Source organism: Podarcis erhardii, assembly GCF_964252035.2.
Source record: "Podarcis erhardii genome assembly, chromosome: 3".
NCBI lineage: Eukaryota > Metazoa > Chordata > Lepidosauria > Squamata > Lacertidae > Podarcis > Podarcis erhardii.
The window spans coordinates 39,545,042-39,566,964 of record NC_138507.1 but is presented as its reverse complement, the minus strand read 5'-3'; the positions used below and the strand labels follow the sequence as shown (position 1 = coordinate 39,566,964).

Below are 21,923 nucleotides of genomic sequence, written 5' to 3'. Positions count from 1 at the left end.
AGGAGAGCTCCTGCTTGCCATAGTAACAGTACTGGCCTAAATGAGCCAGTGCTATGTTATGCGCCTGTGCTCAGCATCAAGTTTTTGGTTCCCACATAGTCATGTTGACTTCCGGCCTCCATTGTTTGCCATAAGCCGGAATCTACTTCATGCAGCTCAGCGGAAAGGGCTTCAACGTTAAAGGTTATTTTTGTCAGATTTGAACATTGCATGTACTTGTCAGCTGTGTAATGGACCAGACGCTTTGTTTAGATTTAGCTCATTTTAAGAATCTGTAAATTGAAGGAGGTGATCTTGGGAGTTTCCTCGTAGTCTAGTTGATAGATACTGACAGGAAATCCTTCAGTCGCCTCATCAGGCATAATAGAAAAACAAAATAAAAATGCAAATCTTCCTATATTCAGGCCTGTTATGGAGAGAGGAATGCATGTGCTTCCTGGTAGCCTATGCACCTGTTATGCTATTGCAAGGGGCATGTGCTAGCATAACACTTCCCTCCTCTCCCCTGAAGCCCCCTGCACACCCTCAAAATCAGCTCCAGGGGTTGGGATACCCTCTGGAGAACATTTTGGGAGTGGGTCGAGTGAGGAGAGGAAACGGAAGTGTCGCTGCACCAGCAGAACTCCACTGTGTTGCTTTGGATACAATCCCCTGCTTCTATATTCTAAAACTGGGAGGCTGGCCTTTCCTTGCCCCACAGACACCTCTTGTGAGGAAGGCCTGCTCCAAGCTCTTTTCCTTATAGGACCTTCCACCACTCCAAGTGAGCATATGGAGCTTCATGAGGTAAGTATCTGAGGCTTCACTGTGCTTGTGGTGGGAGATGCCACCGTATAGGAAATGAACCTGAATGAACACACATTTGCCTGTCAGCTACTTACACCACGTTATTATTAGCAATTCTATTACAGTGTTATTACCATAATTTATGTACAGCGTTTATAGCGCACTCTATAGCAGTCCTCAGGGTGTCTTACAAGAAGAAATCAAACAATTTAAAAGTTAATATGGAACCATAGAATTACAGAGTTGGAAGGGACCCTGAGGAACTCCCTGCAATGCAGGAATATGCAGCTGTCCTATAGGGGCATCGAACCTGCAACTTTGGCCTTATCAGCACCACGCTCTAGCCAACTGAGCTATCCTATAAATGACTGGCATTCAGTGGAGTCAGCCCGCTTGTGGAATTGACATCCACATGAGCTATAGGACTTCTCCTTCACTCTCTTGCCCCTGTGTGCCTCCAAACTCCACTCTGAGTGGTTGTGGGGACCCCTGGAGCATATCTGAGCTGGGGGAAAGATAGGAAGGGGAAGTTCTACTGGGTCTACTCACACTTTGGGTGCCGGCTGATAAATATAAATGCAGCATAAAAAATGGAATAAAAAGAAAAGTCCTAAAACCTAACACAGACTAAAGGGTTTAGGACAGGCATGGAGAACCTGTTTTGAATTGTTTTTCCCTTGGTCTTGTTTTGACATGACACTGCTTTGCTTCCCTTTCCCTCCATGTTTTAGATGCCCAGCCCGTAGAAACAGCCGAGGGCGTTGTGCAAAATACGCTCCAGCACCTACCCGGTCCAACATCTCCAAAGCTTTGATGCTTGGCTTATTAAGCCTAGTTATTCTTCTCGTCACTTTAATATATAAGTTGCGAAGAAAATGCAATACCAAGCCTAAACTGGAGTAAGCAGCTTAACCCTCCCCCAACAGTTTTTTGGAACTTTTAAAAACTACAGGCAGGAAGTCTTACCCTAAACAAACATGTTCTGCCTTGTAGAGGTCCTCCTCTCAGCCAAAGCAACACAGAGAATGCTGTCAGAATTAATCCTGCCTTTGACCACCATGAACCCATCAGTAGTTTGTGTCATGGGCCATGTAACGTAAGTGCTTGTATCAGTCCTTCAGAGAGCAGTGATCAAGGAGCATTGCAAAAGCATGAGCACAGAACAGAGCATGGAGGTAAAATGCATGCAAATACTACTCGTTCCTCTTCAACATGTGTCTTCTCTGAGTTGCCCTTGTTAACAACCAACTTCAACTTGCCTTTGGTGTTCCACAACTAAAAAGGACTAACCTTCACTGTCTCTAAAACCTCTTGTCACAGCTTCAGACCAGAACATTCTTTTTAGTACTTCTGCACTGTTAGCACTTTCTGCTCTAGCTTTTTGGCTTTGATGGCTTGCATAGCATGCAGTAAAAATTCATATCCTTCTTTTCCTTACAGGCCACCTGATACAAAGCAAAGACTGATGAGTTAGTATCTGACGCGCTGAATTCTAGGCAACAGTCAGCGGACATAAAGGTTTGTGGGTTTTCTTTTTGTAAATAGCTATATATTGTGTGGAAACCTCCTCTAAAAATATATATACCTTTGAGAGTCAGAACCCACCCTTCATGTATTTATTTGCCACTGCTATAGTTGAGCCATTTTTAAAATAGCCTAAACAATCATTGAAGAGTGGTGTGAAAGTAAAAGAAAACTGAACGCTACAAAGGCCTGGTAAAGGTAAAGATAAAGGGACCCCTGACCATTAGGTCCAGTCGTAGCCGACTCTGGGGTTGCGGCGCTCATCTCGCTTTATTGGCTGAGGGAGCCGGTGCACAGCTTCCGGGTCATGTGGCCAGCATGACTAAGCCGCTTCTGGCGAACCAGAGCAGCGCAAGGAAACACCGTTTACCTTCCCGCTGGAGCAGTACCTATTTATCTACTTGCACTTTGACCTGGTACAAACTACTGAAGGAGAGGATCTTGGAGTATAAACTGGATTCTAGGTGTGAGCAAAAATGTCTGTCATCGTCGTCCCCCCTCCCCGAATTCTCTGCCCAACTTGTGGGCAGCAGCATGGTGTGGTTATTGGAAGAGGTAAGCAAACATACATTTTTGTTTGCACTGGTAGATGAAGGCAACAATGGAGTAAGGCAAGGATGGAAGGAGGACTAAGCGCTTTGCTTCCTTCAGCAATTCTAAACAGTATCAACACTGGATCTGTATTTAACTCCGTTAGTGGACAATAGAGGGGTGGGGGTGCCAAATATTCTTGGTGGGAATGGAAGTATCCAGCAATTCAGAAGGAGTCCAAAGAAGAAAATATTCTCAGAAAATGTAATAGTTATTTTCTGATAAATTTTGGCCAATAATTTATCTCAAGAGAAGTCTAAGGTGTCACTCCAGAAATTAACTCTGGAATTTGAGGAAAAGCTCTCAGTGTCTTTTGAGTCAATGTTGGCCACATTATTGGCACTTTGTTTCCACAGATTTTCACCAAGAGGACTGCTGGTTATACCAAGTTCACTCACCTGGATAAATGGAGTCTTTGGGGGAGGAGGGAGGCAACAACAAAGCTTCAGAAGGCAACCAATACTTTTTTTCCATAACAGTGAACACATTAACTGAAGTTTATATCTGAGTCAAAAACAACAAGGTGGCTGCACCTACTTTCCGTCAAAACTGTTGTCCTCAATTACATAATATCCATGTTATCATGAATGCAGTGCTAAATGTATTTAATAACTGTACAGTGTTTATATGATAAATATTTTTATTTTAAAGCTTAGATTCAGATGCAGAAGTCTCTGCTGGAAAAGTTACCATCGGTGGTATTCTATCCCAAAATAAATGAACAGAAAAGTGGCCGACACATATACTAACTACTGAAATGGTTGTCAGTTATGTGGTAGTAACTGTTTTATTATAATTACTGGAGAATCGTATTGAAGGCTTACAATGGGGTTTTCAGCCCTAAACACCACCTCCAGTGATTATTTTAAGTCTTTATTAAATTTGTTAGTCACTTTCTCTTGTTCAGGGCAACCTAAAGTGACCTACAATCAGACAGACAGAAACTAAACCCCACAATGCTGTTCTTTTACAGATATAAAGACATTAAGTGGACATTTTTATTTTAACTATAATTGCTAAGAGATTTTCCTATATGCTTTTGAGAATCGGCCTGTAAATTTTAGGCTGTGTGTATAAGGGATGTGTTTGCTATCATATAGTTGTGATAGATTGCAGTAATTGTTTTTGTTCGCACAGAACAGACACCAAGCCACTAATGTGGTGTGATTTGCTACTGTACAAGACTTCTCAACTAGCAACATGCAGGCACATCTAGTAAGATTTTTCAAAAAGTGGACACACACACACACACACACACACACACACCAACTTCAACCCACACTTCTGTGCTGGGTCATTTGTCTAAATGGAATGATAGGTTGTGCAGAACCTTCAATGCACGCTAAGCACTGCATAACTGGTAGTGATCCGAATTGCTTTCAGTAAAAACAAAGTGCTTCAGGTGTCTGCAGCAAATAGGGAGTAGAGACTTGTTAGATAGGTTGGTGCATGTGCGTAATCCTACAACCAGCCAGGAATATGCATGAGCCTCAATTTCAAATATTCTAAAGCAGCAAGAGATGAGGAAGCGCAGCTTAGAGGTCCTTCTTCACCCCAACCCCCAGATGTACAGAATATCCAAAGCCAGAATTATTTAAAGTTAGGTGTGCCTAGGAACCGAGTACTAAGAGGAAGTCTTTTACTAGGGCTAGCATTGCTTCCTTTCTTTTTTGGAGCGGCAGGTGTTTTCCTTTAATTATCAAGTGCATTTCTGCTCTGGGTATAATCCTAGTGCCCTGAACCATCTCTCCTTCCTGCGTGCATTTAGGCAATACAGCTTATATAAACAATACCATGGCTAATTGCGTCTCTTAAATGTTTACTCGGAGCCAATACCTGTAAGAGTTGAGCTAACTAATCTTCATCTATTTATTTTACGGTGTCAAGAAAGTCACCTGCCAAGTTATATTCTCATATGGGCTTATAGACGCCGCGTTAGAGGTAGTCAGCCGCCTCAAGGTAAAAAAAATGTTGAGTTTACAGTCAAGTATAACATTATTTATGTATACATGGAGAAGATCTCATCTTAACAGTGAGGAAGCTTACATGGACACCAAGGTACCATTTCACAGCCTAGATGACATCTTTAGGGCATATATCTGAGGATATCCCACTATACACCAGGCACCATTGGAGGTTGTGTAAGTTAATATTCCTCATTGTATTCAATATATTTTCATTTCAGAGCTTTTTTTTTTTGTATATGTTTATTCATACCAATTTCTATAAGAAAAACAATAGAAATCGTTTTTACACGTCAGTTTTAATAATGAAACAATTGTTCTTGACCATAATTTATCATTTTCAAATATTAATTACCAAATATCTTTGCTGGATGAGAGAATGTTTTGTATTTCAATAAAATAATAAAATATTTAACTAGAGTGTAGACAGACTATATTTCTATGTTATATATCAGAAAAATGTCTGCTTAGCAGTTAAAAGTTTTTTTCCTTTTTTGCGCATTTAGGATGCATGCATATATATAACATAAAATATTTAAAAGAGATATAAGGGCAATCAAAAATATTTTATAATCTTACAAAATATTAAATCCAGTGCTTGTTTTAAAGTAAGTTGTAAACAACTTGACTTCATTTGATTCAAGTTGGCTTATGGTCACAACTATCTTTAATTGGGTTGTGGAAAATAATGGTGCATGTTTGAGAAAAAAGCATTAGTTGGTAAGAAGAATGTTAGTTAGAAGCAATGACAACCCTCGACACACACACCCCACCCCCCCAAAAAAGTTCCACGTTGGAATATTATGCAAGCCAATTCATGAGAGTTTTAGAAGCCAGTACAGTAGTACCTCGGTTTACGAACCTAATCCATTCCAGAAGTCCATTCTTAAATGAGGCGCGCTTTCCCTAATGAGGCCTCCCGCCGCCAGTGCCCTTCCACCATTCGGATTTCGTTCTTAGACCAAGGTAAAGTTTGCAAACTGGGACACTATTTCCGGTTTTGTGGAGTTCGTAAACCAAATCGTTCTTAAACTGGACTGTTCTTAAATCGAGGTACCACTGTATTACTTTAATATCAAATGTTGTTCGTTTATTTGCTTTAATGGTTACACTGACTTGAGAAAGCAAAGTGCAAGTTTCACAGCTCCCCCAGTCACTCTCACTCTTTCTTAAATAAATAATATCCCAGAGAGATCAATGGAGTGTTTTTATTTTGCAGCAATTTTCAGTACATCATTAAGGTCATTTGACAAAGTACTTAAAACAGTTTAGGGTGAAAATAACCCAGGGATAAAGTAGGCAGAGATACCAGAAGCTGAGGAAATTTTCAATGGAATGTTAAAGACATTGTGCTATTTTCTGAAGGGAAACTTCTGTATAGGTTTTACGTTCCCAGTAAAGTAACATGAATTGAGACACAGGGCATGTTTATAACTGCATTTTCATTACTCAGTGACTGCAACCAGCATGTGAAACAGTCATCGCAGACCAAACACTATAGAAAGAACTTCAGCAGAACATCACATCCCCTGAAACAGTAATCGGAATCCATTCAGGTCTATTCAAGTAATGTACATGCATAAGTAAAACAGCACCGCCCTTCCAGAGATCTCACAACCAAAAGACAGCAGTCGGTCCATTTCTAGTTGCAACACAGGGCTTAACTTGTTTTCTCTTAAGCAACACATGGTGGTTACTAATTTTCATGATGAAGCATGTAGCCAGTTTATATGGAAGTGCGAGATATTGCAGTTATCATCCCATCACATGCAAGCATTTGGGGGCTCCTTTTTCACAACCACTTCCTAGGATTCATTTGCTCATGGCTTTGCTTCCCAAATATAATGCATACAACTCATCTATTATGCAAGCCTACGCTCTTAACTTTTAGTTACTCCTCCCTTTTTTGAAAGCTGTACCTTTAAATTACAACACAGAAAATATTTTAAAGGAGAAAGTGCATCTTTTATATGCCATTAACTACTTGATGCGATATGGGGTCCATAAGAAACAGCCCCAGACATGCCAAGGAAAGTGAGTGGCAGCAGTAATTAATGAGGGTTTTTTAAAAATAATAATAATAAAAAGCATGCATGTCATTAACTGTTTGGGAGGATACAGAGACCATAAGAACATACACAGGGTAAGAGGCATTTTTAAACTGAATGTGATTCTCTCCTAGCAGGAAACAGAGAGATATATGAAGCTCTCATGTAGTGTAACATATCTGTTCCTCATTAACTATTCTCCACCCCCCTTTCTCTGAACCTCTTCGCTATAAAAATCGTTGTTATCCACAGTGCTTTTTTAAAAGAAGAAGAAAAAGGTGCCGGTACTCACCATGAAGTCGTTACAGTAAGTGGCACACTTTGAACATTTGAGGGAGAAAAGGTGCCAGTACTACGTGCCTTGAGTACCATCAGGAAAAAAGCACTGGTTATCCAACTGGCCTTGTATGTATTTGTGACACCAATCAGATCTAAAGCATAGAATTCAACTAGTGAAATATCTGATTAGATCATGGTAAGTTAATGCTTAGTTTATGACTATAACTTTAATTCTAACATCCAGTCCCTATGGCCTCAGTTCAACAATTTTGCATTGAATATACTAATCTTGTTCTGCCGAACATTGATTAGAGGGGTTCTCTGAGTGCAGGACCAGCACGAAATCCTCTTGCTCTAGCCCTACATGGCAAAAATGTGTTGTATGCATTGTTCCTGTTGCTGGATCCTAACCATCCAAAACAGAGGGCTCCATACATAAACTTGGATCCCATGAACTGCAAGCGGGCGCTGCGTTGCCTCCTCCTTCCTGTTGCTCCTTTAGACCTAAAGTCAGGGTTTTTCTAAAATAGCAAATGGTGCCATGCCGGAGGCTGAGGACAGCGAGACACTCCTTTGTGCAATTAGAAGTGTCTTTAAATTGGGGTGGGCTCTGATTCCCATCAACTTCAGCCAGAATGGCCAATGGTGAGAATTTTAGTTCAACAACATCTGGCGAGCAACAGGTTCCTCATCCCTAAATTTAAGTCATGGCTCCCACTGGGGGGTGAAGGTTGCATGTGCAACCTCTGGTGGATTTTTGGTGGTGGCCACTTCGACAATCAAGGCTGTCAGAGCGGACCATGCCAACCAGATCTTCAGAAAGTTGATGTGCAGGAATAGGGGCTTTTTACAGACTGAAGACAAGATGGAAATAGACAGGGTGTGAACAGTTTTAATCCATGCATTAAAATTGGAGGTTAATAAATATTGAAGTTTTACATCCTCTCAACCCTGTCCCAAAGTTGGTAGCCATGTGGGCACACAGCGTTTTACACTGGATAGTTGTTACACTGCAGAGGGTATTTCTGCCAGGAGCCATACTACGGCAGAAGGCAGTGACAATGGTGTGCTTAGAAAGTATATTGAAGAATTAAAAACTACAGCCCAGAAATGTAATTAGCATCTTAATATAATAAGGGAGGGGAAGCCTCCCCAAATTCAATCTGTTTCCCTCCCAACCAGACAATACTTATTTCCCCAAATCTCCTAACACTGAGATAATACCAAGGTTTAATCTGTTGATATTAGCCAGCTATAGGGCTATCCAGCAACATCAATAAAAGGCAACTTCCATCTGTGTGAAACAAGTAATCGTTATACATAAGAAATTTAATTACCATCCAGGGTACATTAGCAAAAAAAAAAAAAAAAAAAAAGCAACCCACAAAGCCTGAAGTTGGAAGATTAGCTGCACAAAAATATATATATATATATCTGCAAGATTAGAAGAAAAGTTTATTACTTTAACACTATGAAGTTAAGCCATTTGAAGCAGCATGGCGCAATTAGAAATTCCAGTGCTGTGCCACTCGTCAAGAGTCTGAAAGTTTCTGACAGAAGCCACCTAATCCCATGTGCATTGCACTGAAGTACAAAGGAACAGCAAAATTCAGCTGACAATTAGGCTTTGCTGTCATGAAAAATGGAACCCACTTCCCTTATGCTTTCAGTCCTAAATGTATCTAGATATATATTTTTTGTAAAATATTGTTTAACTCTGTCTTACTTCGTTTGACTAAGAAAGTTATAACCGAAAAATAAAAATGAAGAATTGCCTGAACAAATTTGTCTTGTAAAAAATAGTTAAAAAAGGAAAAACCCACTGCTTAGTAAATTCAGCATGCATCGGCATAACTATCCCTAAGTACTCCAGACACAATTGTCCTGCTCTCAGTATTTGAAATCCTGCAATCTACCTAAGACACATTTCCCAAAATGCTTTCTTGTGGACATCTACCTAGATGTCAAGCAGTTTTCAAAAGTTACACATGAAGTCTTTCATCTTATAAAAGTTTTTTTTTAACCTCTACAGTAGAAGTTAACAATAAGGCCTCACAATTCCAGTTATAAGATGCAATGTCCTTTTTTTTCTTTTTTCTATGCTATCTTGAAGGAGAGACTAACATTCTGGGTACCACAAAGGAATTAACAGTGTAAAGAGGAAGTCAAAATGCAGTCATTGTTATGTAGTTAAATCCCAGTAGAGTGTTACTCTATGTTACAGCACTTTTAGTGTCATGACAGACGCTATGGGCAGGGATTGGTGCATGAACGAAAAAAGCAAACCACGTAGTTGGCTGAAACGGATGCTCAGACCCTCGGAACTAGTGAATTCACTACACAAATTAAAACATCAGAAATACAAATTAAAAACTGCCACATTAATAAAATCTGTTTACTTTATATTAAACATCTCTAGACAATTACAGAATGTTTAAGTGTCCTCTGCTGCTCAGAGGAATTCTTCCCTTTATTGTTAAGGTGGGGGGGGGGGACCAAGTGTTAATGTAGAAAGTGACTACTTATTTCAACAGGTTCTGCAACATAGCAGTTGCATATGTAGGCCGAGCTTGTTTGCTCTCAATCGCATTTTGAAGATACTGGATCCCCCCACAGCGCTCCCAGATCTCTTCAAACTGCCTCGGCAAAATCTCAGCTCCACGCTTACGAGTCAAGCCAGTCTCTTCAAGATTCAGCTCACACATCTCCATGTCATCCTTGCCTGGAATGAAAAACACCACCAGATTTAACAAAACATACAATGGGTTTCCAGTTTCTCCTACACTGGACTTACTGTGTTATGTTTAGATTTTAACACATACAGTGGTACCTCGGGTTACATACGCTTCAGGTTACAGACTCCGCTAACCCAGAAACAGTGCTTCAGGTTAAGAACTTTGCTTCAGGATGAGAACAGAAATTGTGCTCCGGCAGCGCGGCAGCAGCAGGAGGTCCCATTAGCTAAAGTGGTACCTCAGGTTAAGAACAGTTTCAGGTTAAGAACGGACCTCCAGAACGAATTAAGTATTTAACCCGAGGTACCACTGTACTCATAAAGTTGGGAACAAAGTGACAGTGAACATGAGAAGGGCATTACCTCAGTGCTAAGAATATTGCCAGAGATCTTAAGAGGAGATTTTATATATATATATATATATATATATATATATATATATATATATACACATATACACACACACACACACACACACACACACACACACACTTTGTATTTATACACGTAATATAAACTCAGGAAGAGTTATGTGATACAACATGAGATACTGGGACTATAAATCAAAAACCGGAAGCCCAAAGCTGCTTTAGATATAAGACATTGCTTTGAGAGTTAAGGAATAACAAGACTCCATTCTTCATAAAAGGGCAAAAGAAAAATATTTGAAGTAAGATATAATGTCCTGGATGTAAAACCCCAGTCTGGACATGTTTCAGTGATACTATACAGGCCTCTTTCCAGCCTGTACCACTTCAGAATCTAAAAGTCACCTCTCATGTGGAGAGAAAGCTGGACTTAAGAGTCTTCACCATAGCAATATTGCCACAAGGAGGGCAACTGCAACACAATCACACGGTGATCAAATCACAGAAGATTTGAGTGTTGGCACGTGCACACTTAGAGAAATATTGCATACTTTTACAGGGCTTCCTTTGGTTTGGTTATGGGCACTGTTAGCTTTCCACACCACTTACTAGTGCATTTCCTTAGAAGTGAGGAATTAATTTCTCTTTCAGCCCCCAAAATAACAATAGCAGAGGATTGGTTCACATATGTACGCCCATCACTTGATGATTGCAGCATCAACTACAGGCGAAATGTTATGACCTCTCTGCCTTGTACATACACAGTGCTTTTCAAGGGGATCAGCTCAGCAATTTAATTGCACACCAAGTGATGTAGAAGGATGTATGAACTGAACCATGGTCTGTGGCACTGTAGCTAAACAGTCTCAACAGCACCACAAAGTGGGTAGTGTGATTTTAAACGTTAAATGCTTACCCAGACATTTATGATGACTTTTTTTGAAAATGTGAGCATCCCATTTTTTTTTAATAAACAAGAGATAATCAGTATTTGATTTTGCTTCAGTCTCATTAAATGAACTAAATTACGCTTGCTTGGATATATGGGATTTTGTTTAAAATCAGGCCATATAGATTAAGAGCAGTGTCTTACAGTAATACTCATCTGTAGAACAGTCTGTATTAAGTACTGAAATGTGTTTAGGAGCTGCCAAATAATGTAGTTATTCTCATTACTCTAATTAAGGACTGATGTCTTTGGAAATTAGGGAGACCAAGCTTAATTAAACACATCCATTTTTATCAACAGGTCCCTTTCCCTCCATTCCTTGTAAAAAATGCATTGTGCTTCATACATTTCCTTTAGCCCAGTGACTCAAGGTTTCTCCATTCCCTTCAGTGTCAAGGATACTGGTGCATGAAATACTGTTCTAACCCTTTGTGTAAGCCCCATTTGTATTGGAATTCTAGGATAGCTCTGGAGCAAAATGGATCCTGGATTTTTTGGTACTTCCTGCTAGACTGGCCTTTGAACACATTTTCTTCTATTTAAAGAAGAAAAGGAGGGTGCGAGAGGCATAGGAGCTGCTGTTTCCCCCTACTTTCCTTGAAAGTAGCAGCAGGATAACTTGTTCAAAGGCCAATCTAGTAGGAAGAATGAAAACTAAGTTAAAACGTCTAAAGCTGTAAGGATGCTCTGCAAATATAATACTGATATAACAAAGCCACCATTCACTGCTTTGCTTAAGTGATTTGGGGGTGTTTCATAATGAAGTTGGTTATATGATGGTACAGCCTTTCTGAATACAGCATTTGGATTTTATTTGTAACTCCTCTTTCCTGCAACCTAGCTCAAATCTCAGTTTGTTTGTTTTCCACTAAAAGGGGCCTAGGATTCCACTTTTCATTGCATAATAAAACTAAAAATGAATACCAACCAGCCACTAGCAAGATAGGTGGCTTATCAGGATGAAGCTCCATTTGACGAGCAATCCATGGCCCATCAAAGTGTGCATACCACCAGCCTTTCTTCTTGTTCTGCGGATCTTTGTATTGGTCCGCCGGGCGGATGAACGGAATACGGAAGTAACGCTGCTGCCGACTCATCTCTGCCTCTTGCTGCTGCCTGGCAGACAACTGGCTTGTTGGGTTCTGTTGAGCTACGAGGAATAACTAAGGTTAACATTTGCAAGCCAAGGATCAAAATCAGTCTTCAGTACAGTTACTTCTGTTGTTTAATCTAGACAGAAAGTAGGAAAATTGTGAAAATATGATTATAGTGGTACCGTGGTACTCAAACGGCTTGGCTCCTGAACAAATCGTCTCCCGAACGCCGTAACCCCGGAAGCGAGTGTTCCAGTTTGCAAATGTTTTTCAGAAGCCAGATGTCTGACGCAGCTTCCAATTGAGTGCAGGAAGCTCCTGCAGCTAATCAGAAGCTGCACCTTGGGTTTTTGAATGGCTTCGGGAGTCGAACGGACTCCCGGAATGGATTAAGTTTGAGAACCAAGGTACCACTGTCTGTATTCCATAGCAAGGAAATGAATCACGATACTGCTCCCAAAGGAAACACCTTAAAGCACAGTTTCACAAGTTAAGTTACCCTACAACATGGGGTAGATACGAATGGCACAAGAGAAGGTGAATGATAGGTACAGGTTGAGAAACAGTCACCGCGTAGCTTACCTGAAATCCCACATTCTAAGATAGAGAAGGGGAGGGCCATTTCCTGACCTTTGAGATATTTGAACTTGGCAAAAATACCATTAATATAATTAATCATGAATTCACAATAGCATTACATAAATCTGATCCAGTAGTAGAAACTGGTCCCTTAGTCTGCACTAAAACCTGCTGCAGATAATGTTAACTGAAACCAGGCTCAGAAGTAGCCTCAACTTTATTCCAACTTCCCACATTGCCATTGAAATTCAGTGCATACTGTTCAAGTTCACCTAAGAAAGAACTCTTCTCAACAACTGTTTATGTTGTGAACCACCCTGAGATCTATAAATGAAGGGTGGTATGCAAATTTGATAAATAATATTTTTTTTAAAGATGCTAAGAGTTCAACTGTTGTGGGCAACTAAACAGAAAAAGACATTTCAGTAATTCAGTATTAAAATAATTAACATTGAATTCCTCTGTTAGCCAACCAACTTTAAGTAGTGAATCTGGTTATGGACTCTGCCTGGCTGAATAAAAAATGATGAGCTGCTGTCACATCTGATTGATTGATTTATTCCATCCCCTCCCAATTTATAGGCAACATATTGGCAACTAGGAACAGAAAGTAAGTGTATCTTGCCCTCATTCATACATGTGGTGTTAATAAATCCAGAAATAGCCACTGCTTATCCCAGTGTAGAAATATTCCCAGTGTAGAAATGAGTAAAAAGACCCTTTTGCTATAATTAGGCTTTAAACCATAAATATTATGTCCAATTTATCCATTGGCATCACCGGCAAACATTCGTGTAAATAGTCAGTGTGTATTTTTCTGGGAGAATTATTAAGCCTGTTTATTTTTATTTAAATTAACTGACATGCAAAGTAATACATCTATTTCTGTAAGTCTCCTCAATATACTTTGAAGTAAATGGAGGCTGTGGCTTTCACGAATGCGCATAATGGTGAGCCATAAAGAGGGCTGAGAATTAAGAGCATTTTATTGGCACTCAAAGGCAGCTAGACAGGTCTTTTTCCTCATCCTCCTGCACTCAGACCAAGGATACTCTGCAGAGTAAACAAAGCCCTTTGGAAAAGAGAGATTAATTTCCTCCTCCTAAAACCAGCACCGTAGATGTTAATTTTTATTCTAAGGTTAGTCGATTAACAACAGTTTGAGTGTTTTGCTACAACAGAAAAAGATGTCTCTGACAGGCACAAGCTGCAGAAATGCCGCATCATATGAATTTATCACCATTCCTTTTTATAATTAAGAACAATATTCCTATGGTAACATGAATATCGTCATGGGCTGCTATCTTTTTCCTGCAGCTCCCTGAGCACTTTTAGATGACAAAATAATTACCAGGCCAAGTATGATGTGACACAAATGTAGCAAAACACAGTATTTCGTTAGGGTTAGTAAATCGGAGCCTATGTTTTTCCTATGTGCAAAGTTAGCTGAAATAAACCAATTCCCTCACTTACTTGAGTTGGTCAAAAATGGTGCAAAATCTGCAAACAAACATTGGACACTGAAGAAACCATAAAACTTTTTGATCTGAGCAATCTGAAAGGGCACTCTTTCAGCAATTCAATGGAACGTGCCATTAGCCACATGTAACCACTGAATGGGATGGCAACAAAACTGGAAAGAGGGGCTACTGGCAGCTGGATTGTTGTGCTCACCAGGAGGGAGAGTGGGCAAAACCATCAGGATGCCAGTGCAGGCATAGTGGTGGGCATCCCTGTTTTGGCTCCATATCTATGACTTCACTGTGTCCATCTCCCTACTGCCTCGCCCTTCCCCTTCTTGGTGGGCACAACATAGCTGCCTGGAGGCCAGGTGTGTGGCAGCACACATCCCCACCACCCTGTCCCTGGGAAATAGCTAATATGGACAATACACAATTCTCTCTTCCTGGTTAAAAGGGGAACAGCGCAGGGCCTTAGCTTGTTTCATATCTCGTTTGCAGATAGAACAGACTGGAGCCCAACCAATTCAAGACACAGGAAATGTCAAAGCAAACAGTATGCCATAACTATGACGTGTGCAATGCCACCCAAAGTAACAGGAAAAGGTACCAAAAAATGCAAGAAACAGATTCTGGTAATCACTCAACTGTCTAGCTATCCTGTGATAATATTGGTGGGTACCCCACTCCAGTAACCCAGAGACTCAGGCTCACTCAGGCTTTTCCCATTCAGGTGTGCTAGCAGGAGAGTCCCATTCCCATACATCTACTTCTCAGAAGCCAATAAATCTGGTCCAGTCCCTTCTGTAAGATCCTTTTGTCCAAAAATTGACACACTACACTGTGGGCTATACCCAATGCTTCAGAGGGTAAAGGGAACCACCAGAGCAGATTTTGGGGGCATGCAGCAGAGGGGAAGAGGAAGGCTCAAGTTTTTAGCACCATGAAATAGAGGGAAGTAATTTGAACCATCCGTGCCAGGATAGACACAGATGCTTTTCTACTCAGAAATTATTCTCTGAACAAAACAAAGGAGCAGTTCACAGAGGCATGCTCATCATGATGACTAAGGTAAAGGGACCCCTGACCATTAGGTCCAGTTGTGACCAACTCTGGGGTTGCGGCGCTCATCTCGCTTTATTGGCCGAGGGAGCCGGCATTTGTCCGCAGACAGCTTCCGGGTCATATGGCCAGCATATGGCGAACCAGAGCAGCACACGGAAACGCTGTTTACCTTCCCGCCGGAGCGGTACCTATTTATCTACTTGCACTTTGATGTGCTTTCGAACTGCTAGGTTGGCAGGAGCAGGGACCGAGCAACGGGAGCTCACCCCGTCGCGGGGATTTGAACCGGCGACCTTCTGATCAGCAAGTCCTAAGCTCTGTGGTTTAACCCACAGCCCCACCCGCGTCCCTATCATGATGACTACAGAAGTTCTTAACACTAGGAAATTTCCTCTGAAGGCTGCATGGACTGACAGCCAAAGAAAGCATCCCTGAAGAAACAGAACAAGAGAAGTGTTCTTTTAGTTTTAGTATCACATAAAACAACTGGGATATCAATGTATCTCACAGCATGGGTGGGATGTGAATTAAACAAATAAATAAATATCAATCTCCTATATGTTACAATTACAGTGTTGTTGTATTTATTAACTATAAATCTAACTTATAAAAAAGTAGCCAAAATATTTGAAAGGCATTTCAAACTTGTGGAAAATAAGTCTTGCTAAGAACTGGGTTATTTGGAGATAAACTGGACCCAAGCAAAATTACACTTCAAACCAGAGTCTCCTATGACATTTATGTTAAAGCTGTACCTGGAAAAACAGAGCCAATGTGGTTTACTATTTGGTAACAAAATTGAATGCATTATATGAAGTCTTTGGACTCTCTCTTTGTCCTGAGCATCTGACTAGTGGTAAGCAAGAATTAGCTCCATTTGGCAAGGCAAACTGAAATCTTTATTCAGGTAAAGATAATGGCAAATCAGCCAAGATATAGTATTAACTGTTATAGATTACACCAGTTAATGAAATAGTAAAACCCCTTTAAACAAAAATATTCCTGATGGTTTTGCTTTACTCATGAACTATATTTTGACTCCAGAAGACAAACGGGATAGTTTTCTGGCTACCTGGCTTCATTTGCCTTCCCGCCAACATAGCCAGTTTCCCAGAACATCCAGAGCTCTTGGTCCTGCAAGCCTATTTGTGAAACACACTTGCTTTCCATTCGTAGCACATACTGCTCTAGATCCCATGGATCAAATTAGTAGGACATGAAATCAGCCCTGAGTGCTCAATGGAAGGACAGATCCTGAAGCTGAGGCTCCAATACTTTGGCCACCTCATGAGAAGAGAAGACTCCCTGGAAAAGACCCTGATGATGTTGGGAAAGATGGAGAGCACAAGGAGAAGGGGACGACAGAGGACGAGATGGTTGGACAGTGTTCTCGAAGCTACCAGCATGAGTTTCACCAAACTGCGGAAGGCAGTGGAAGACAGGAGCGCCTGGCGTGCTCTGGTCCATGGGGTCACGAAGAGTCGGACATGACTAAACGACTAAACAACAACAAAGCTACCTTTTAAAATATTCTGAAGGGCAATTATAGTTCTTACTTTATTCTAAGGTAACTATTAACTTTTCCAGGAACCTCATTCAGGTACTCCCTATCTCCTTAACCCTCTCTTCCAGCATTTTTTAGGGAAAAAAAGGATTTCCCCTCACCATAGTCAGTCACTGATTTGGGTGCACGCTGTTCTGTTTCTGTATTGCGCTTCTTATTCTTGGACTTCCAAGCATGATAAACCTTTAGCCGCCTGTGAAACTCTTCTCTGCAAGCTGCCAGCAGTTCAATATCTGTCTCAGACAAAACACAGCAGGGGTGGAATAAGTGAGGAAAAGCAATAAACAAATATGCTTATGAATTGTGTTGACAGAGCCAAACAACCAAAATTATTTCAGAGCAAGTTATAACATTACTTCTCACAGTGTAAACTTATCAAGCTGTGGAAGAGAGAGAGAAAATTGGGGAATAACTTTTTTCTTTTTCTTTTTCACAGTTTAGGCATTTTTAAATACGTGACAGCAGAAAAACGACATAAAAACAAAACGAAAAGAAACCTACCAAAAACAGTGTTTCAAAAAAGTATTCAAGCTTTAAAATCTCACATTTTATCAGATCTAAAGTTAACCTTCTGCATGCAGAAAGAATCTTCCGCCCAAGGAAGGGCTGTTTTACATCTTGCACTCAACTTTAGTACAATTGAAAGGGAAACAAAAATTCAAAGATGTTCTGCTTGTGCAACAGGTTTTTGATAACTGCTATAGAAACCACTATTATGCACATTACACAGACTCTTGTGCGTACACAGTTGAATCTCTTAATCCTTCTATTCATGGTTCTTTGAACTCAGACTGATAATACTTGAATTTCTCCCAATTACTGCCTCCCTCATTCTGGGGGCGGGGATTATTTGGTCTCTGCCTCAACACAACATTGCCAATGGCATTAGGAAGGATGAGAGCAGACCCTCCAAGTATCCCTATTTTCCAGGGACAGTCCCGGATTTACAGAAGCCACCCTGGTTTCTGATTTGATCCTGGGATGTCCCACTTTTTGTTAGGATGTCCCTCTCCTCATCAGAGAAATGTTGGAAGGCATGGAATTATCTGACCCCCGAGCCATCTGTGACATGCAGTTAAGAACCCTGTCCACTTTGATATGCAGGGTACAGAGTGTCAGGTGTTAACAGGGAAATGCCTGAAACACACACAGCAAGAAACAAGCTATCCACTATTATTAGATTTCTACCACGGACCTAATTGTTCACATAGTTGCTTAAGAGTTTTACCAGGAAAAAATAAGCAAAAGTGCTCCTACTAGCCAACAGGCTTCTTCTCCCCAAAACGAGCAGCTACTTACCACAAGAGGTATTGATGGTATCACGTAGCTCGGCATACTTCCACTTGCTAAGGTCATGTTTCTTAGTGCCAGCCGCAGCTTTGGTGGCTTGCACTGTGGGTCCCCTGAAACATTTTCATTAAGAAGTTATTGCAATATTCACAACAACAAGAAGGTGAGGTCAGGAAAACAGGAGACGAGAGGATCGTAAAAACAGGGACCCATACAGCTATAAGGCAAACAAAAGGACAACTGCACTGATTGGTAACGCACAGGACTTTTTTTCCAGCTCAGTGGATGCCATTGCCATTATAAGAGAATGAAGGAGGCGTTCATGGTGAGTTCTGCCGCCTCTTTCTCTAGAAATATAGCAGTGGCAATGCACCCAGCACTTTGGAGGGAAGGTTTTTTAATCAGAGGGAAACTTTTTCTGTACTTCTTAAGAAGTGAAAAGCATTCCAAGCTGTCTTTCTCTTATTCTTTGACAAGAAGATGCCACCATTTGCCCCTCTTGGAATACTTTCATGACAAGACCAAGGACATAGCAAAGTTCTTTAACTTGAATAGTGTTTGATGTGCTTCCTTTTGCAGGAATAGTGATCGATTCTCATTTGACTCCCATTTTCTGTTACTGTTCATAGTCAGGGATGCTTGCCTGTGTACAAACTACATATGTACAGCAACAAAGCAAGCATAATTGGGCATGTGTTGCTTTTAAGAAGTGTGAAGCGGTTCCGAATACAGCTGTTAAAGGTAAAGGTAAAGGGACCCCTGACCATTAGGTCCAGTCGTGGCCAACTCTGGGGTTGCGGAGCTCATCTCGCTTTATTGGCCGAGGGAGCCGGCGTACAGCTTCCGGGTCATGTGGCCAGCATGACTAAGCCGCTTCTGGCGAACCAGAGCAGCGCACAGAACCAGAGCAGCGCACCGTTTACCTTCCCGCCGGAGGGGTACCTATTTATCTACTTACACTTTGACGTGCTTTCAAACTGCTAGGTTGGCAGGAGCAGGGACCGAGCAACAGGAGCTCACCCCATCATGGGGATTCGAACCGCCGACCTTCTGATCGGCAAGTCCTAGGCTCTGTGGTTTAACCAACAGCGCCACCTGAGTCCCATACAGCTGTTACAGAGTGATTAATAATAAGGAGGAGGAGGCATATGCCAAATATTGTACACATGTACATCACCCTTCACATTTGACAAGATGTACCTATAATTCAAAGAGTCAGATCTCTTGCATTACTATTCTTAATTAAATTTGTATGCCAGGGTGCTTTGCATCAGAAAAATACAAAATGAGAAACAAACCAGTAACTCTCCATCTCACAAACACATGTAAAAAGCCATAGAATGTTAATCAGCTGGTTGAAGAGAAACATTTTTGCTTGGCACCTAAGGCTATGTAACGAAGGTGCCAGGTGAGCCTCCCTGGGGAGATCATTCCACAACAGGGAGCCACCACAGAAAAGGCCTGTTCTCATGTTGCCACCCTCTGGACTTCTCATGGAGGCACACATTATGACCGAAGGATCCAGGTAGGTTCATATGGGGAGAGGCAGTCTTTGCATGGCTTCATAGCTTTGTCAAACAGACATATTGATCCAAACAGAGACTGAGGATCTCTATTCTCCCTTCTGGTCATTTATTTAATTTTCCATCCTGTCATTCTATATAAAAATCCATCCAAAGTTAAACATCATCTTTGAGAATTCTAAAAGCTTCTAAACAGGGAGAAAGGATCTGCAAGAAGCGGCCACAAACAGGAAAACAACCAACCAAAGGAAGCATTTTTATCTCTTGAATACCTGGACAACTGTCTATCTACCAAGAATAGCTAAATATCCTTAAAGCTTCAGAGCAGCAGCACATGAAATAGACGCATCCTTGGCCCACAGGACACATGTATGCACACACATCACCCCTCAAAACTGTGCAGCCTATTCTATTGTTAATAAATCTCCTCTCTGCCCTATAGAAGCCTACAGTGCCTTATCTCTAACCTCAGATCTGGGATTTCACCCCCCCCCCCTTCAAGCTTTCCTTTTCATTCTACTTTCCCCTCTCCTACTCAGCCTACTAATTCTTGATATTCACCTTTTCAACCCTGCCTATATTCCCTGTGTGTTCCTAACTTTGAGATGCCATTGATAAAGCAGAAGCAGCTCCTGCTAGCACTGTTTCCACCAACTTCTATGGTCTTCCCCTCCCAAACTTTTCTCAGGAACTGTTTTCTGTTGGGAGAGCGAGTAGTAGCAACAACAGTTTGCCTGAACTGCCTCATTGCTCCTGAACTATCACTCAGGGACAGTGTTCTATGTTACAACAATAGCCGCTTAAGAAGACCATCAGAAAATTGAAGATGGCAGACAAAACCATCACGGAGCCAAATGGCCGCACAGCGAACACTCTTGCTGCATAACACAGAAATATACAGCTCTCTAATATTGTCATTCTTTGAGTGAAAGGAAAACTAGCCAACAGTCTTGCTTCACTCCCACATTTGTCTCTAAATTCATTCTGTAGTAGCTGCTATAATGGCCTCAATGCAGAGGCTCTAGGTACTGCGGAGATACGATTCCCATCATCCCCAAATCATTTGTCACTTTGGGGTGGGAATGAAGGGTCCTGTAGTTCTAACAACATCTGAAAACCCAAGGTTCAGGGAGGATGCCCTATAAAGGACAGGTGTGCTTTTATCACTGCAGTTATTATACTATTTTCAGTTATAGATTTTTGTGTACTGCTTAGAGATCTTAAACATTAATATGTTTAGAAATGCTTTAGAAAAAATAAATAAGGTTCTGGGTAAAACTGGTTCAATTCTCCTTAAATCTTCAGTATCAATTTTTACTCTTTTGTGCCACTTAGATCCATTACCTTTAAAAATATGTCTATGAACATCTGATAATTTAGTTAAGAGTGCCTTATTATGTTACAAGCAGTGTCTAATGTGATATTAAAGTGCAGCTTTAAAAAAAAAAGTTTAAATGCTGTTAGGACTAGACAAGATTCTGCAAGTTTATTATCAAGAGAACTCAAGAATGCCAGTCATATTGATCCAACTATCCTTACCAACAAGAACTCAATTTTTATTATTAAAATATTAACAATGTGCTCTGTTCCTTACTGTTTAACACAATCTCAAACGTGGCGAGTGGCCTTTTGCACAGCTGAGAAATCAATAGCCTTTTATTGCAGCCATTACATTAGTGCATGCCATAAAAGTATATCTTAAATGACAAATTAATTCCCCATTCGCTATTTAAACAGCCTGAAACTCAAATACATTTTAGAGACTCTCATTGCCCTTATAACTATATATACACAAAATGCAAGTGCATAAAATCGTGCATTGTAACGGCACAATGAAATGTAAAGGTTATGTTTTAAACTGCTGGCACACTTCCTGTTAGACACAAAAACAGTGGTTGTTAAATCTAATTTCCTCAATATAATGACTAAGCCTCTTGAACAATTAATGTGACAAATCCTGAGGATTTTCTTTATTTAGCTGCACCACCCGTAGGCCTAAGTATCCCTCAGATAGTTTAGATCAACAGAACTAGGCCAAAAGATCTCTGGTTAAACAAGTAATCTTTAAGAATGGTAATCCAATTGAGTAGCTTAGCTTTTCTTTG

The 21,923-nt window shown here is 40.8% G+C and overlaps 2 protein-coding genes and 1 long non-coding RNA gene across 11 annotated transcripts in view; 2 read left to right on the top strand and 1 right to left on the bottom strand.

Annotated features, from left to right (window-relative positions):
* IMPG1 (interphotoreceptor matrix proteoglycan 1) overlaps positions 1-5,543 on the top strand; it is a 68,549-nt gene extending 63,006 nt beyond the window's left edge. For 3 of the 6 annotated variants that reach the window (XM_081856928.1, XM_081856924.1, XM_081856926.1), the window contains exons 16-17: positions 1,518-1,685; positions 1,780-2,214. In XM_081856928.1, the coding sequence (XP_081713054.1) occupies positions 1,518-1,685; positions 1,780-2,065 (454 nt within the window). In that variant the 3' untranslated portion in view covers positions 2,066-2,214. The other 3 variants (XM_081856927.1, XM_081856925.1, XM_081856929.1) reach the window with 3 other exon arrangements.
* Positions 5,544-6,059: 516 nt separating this feature from the next.
* Positions 6,060-21,923, bottom strand: part of MYO6 (myosin VI) — a 110,674-nt gene continuing 94,810 nt past the window's right edge. For 2 of the 4 annotated variants that reach the window (XM_081856797.1, XM_081856799.1), the window contains 5 exons: positions 18,305-18,408; positions 17,107-17,238; positions 14,390-14,416; positions 12,172-12,393; positions 6,060-9,914 (listed from right to left, as the gene is read on the bottom strand). In XM_081856797.1, coding sequence (XP_081712923.1) covers positions 9,715-9,914; positions 12,172-12,393; positions 14,390-14,416; positions 17,107-17,238; positions 18,305-18,408 — 685 coding nt within the window. In that variant the 3' untranslated portion in view covers positions 6,060-9,714. The remainder of the gene's footprint in view (positions 9,915-12,171; positions 12,394-14,389; positions 14,417-17,106; positions 17,239-18,304; positions 18,409-21,923) is intronic. The other 2 variants (XM_081856798.1, XM_081856800.1) reach the window with 1 other exon arrangement.
* Positions 19,592-21,266, top strand: LOC309339498. The gene is made up of 2 exons (XR_014155416.1): positions 19,592-19,973; positions 20,067-21,266. It is a non-coding gene; the product is annotated as an uncharacterized lncRNA (long non-coding RNA).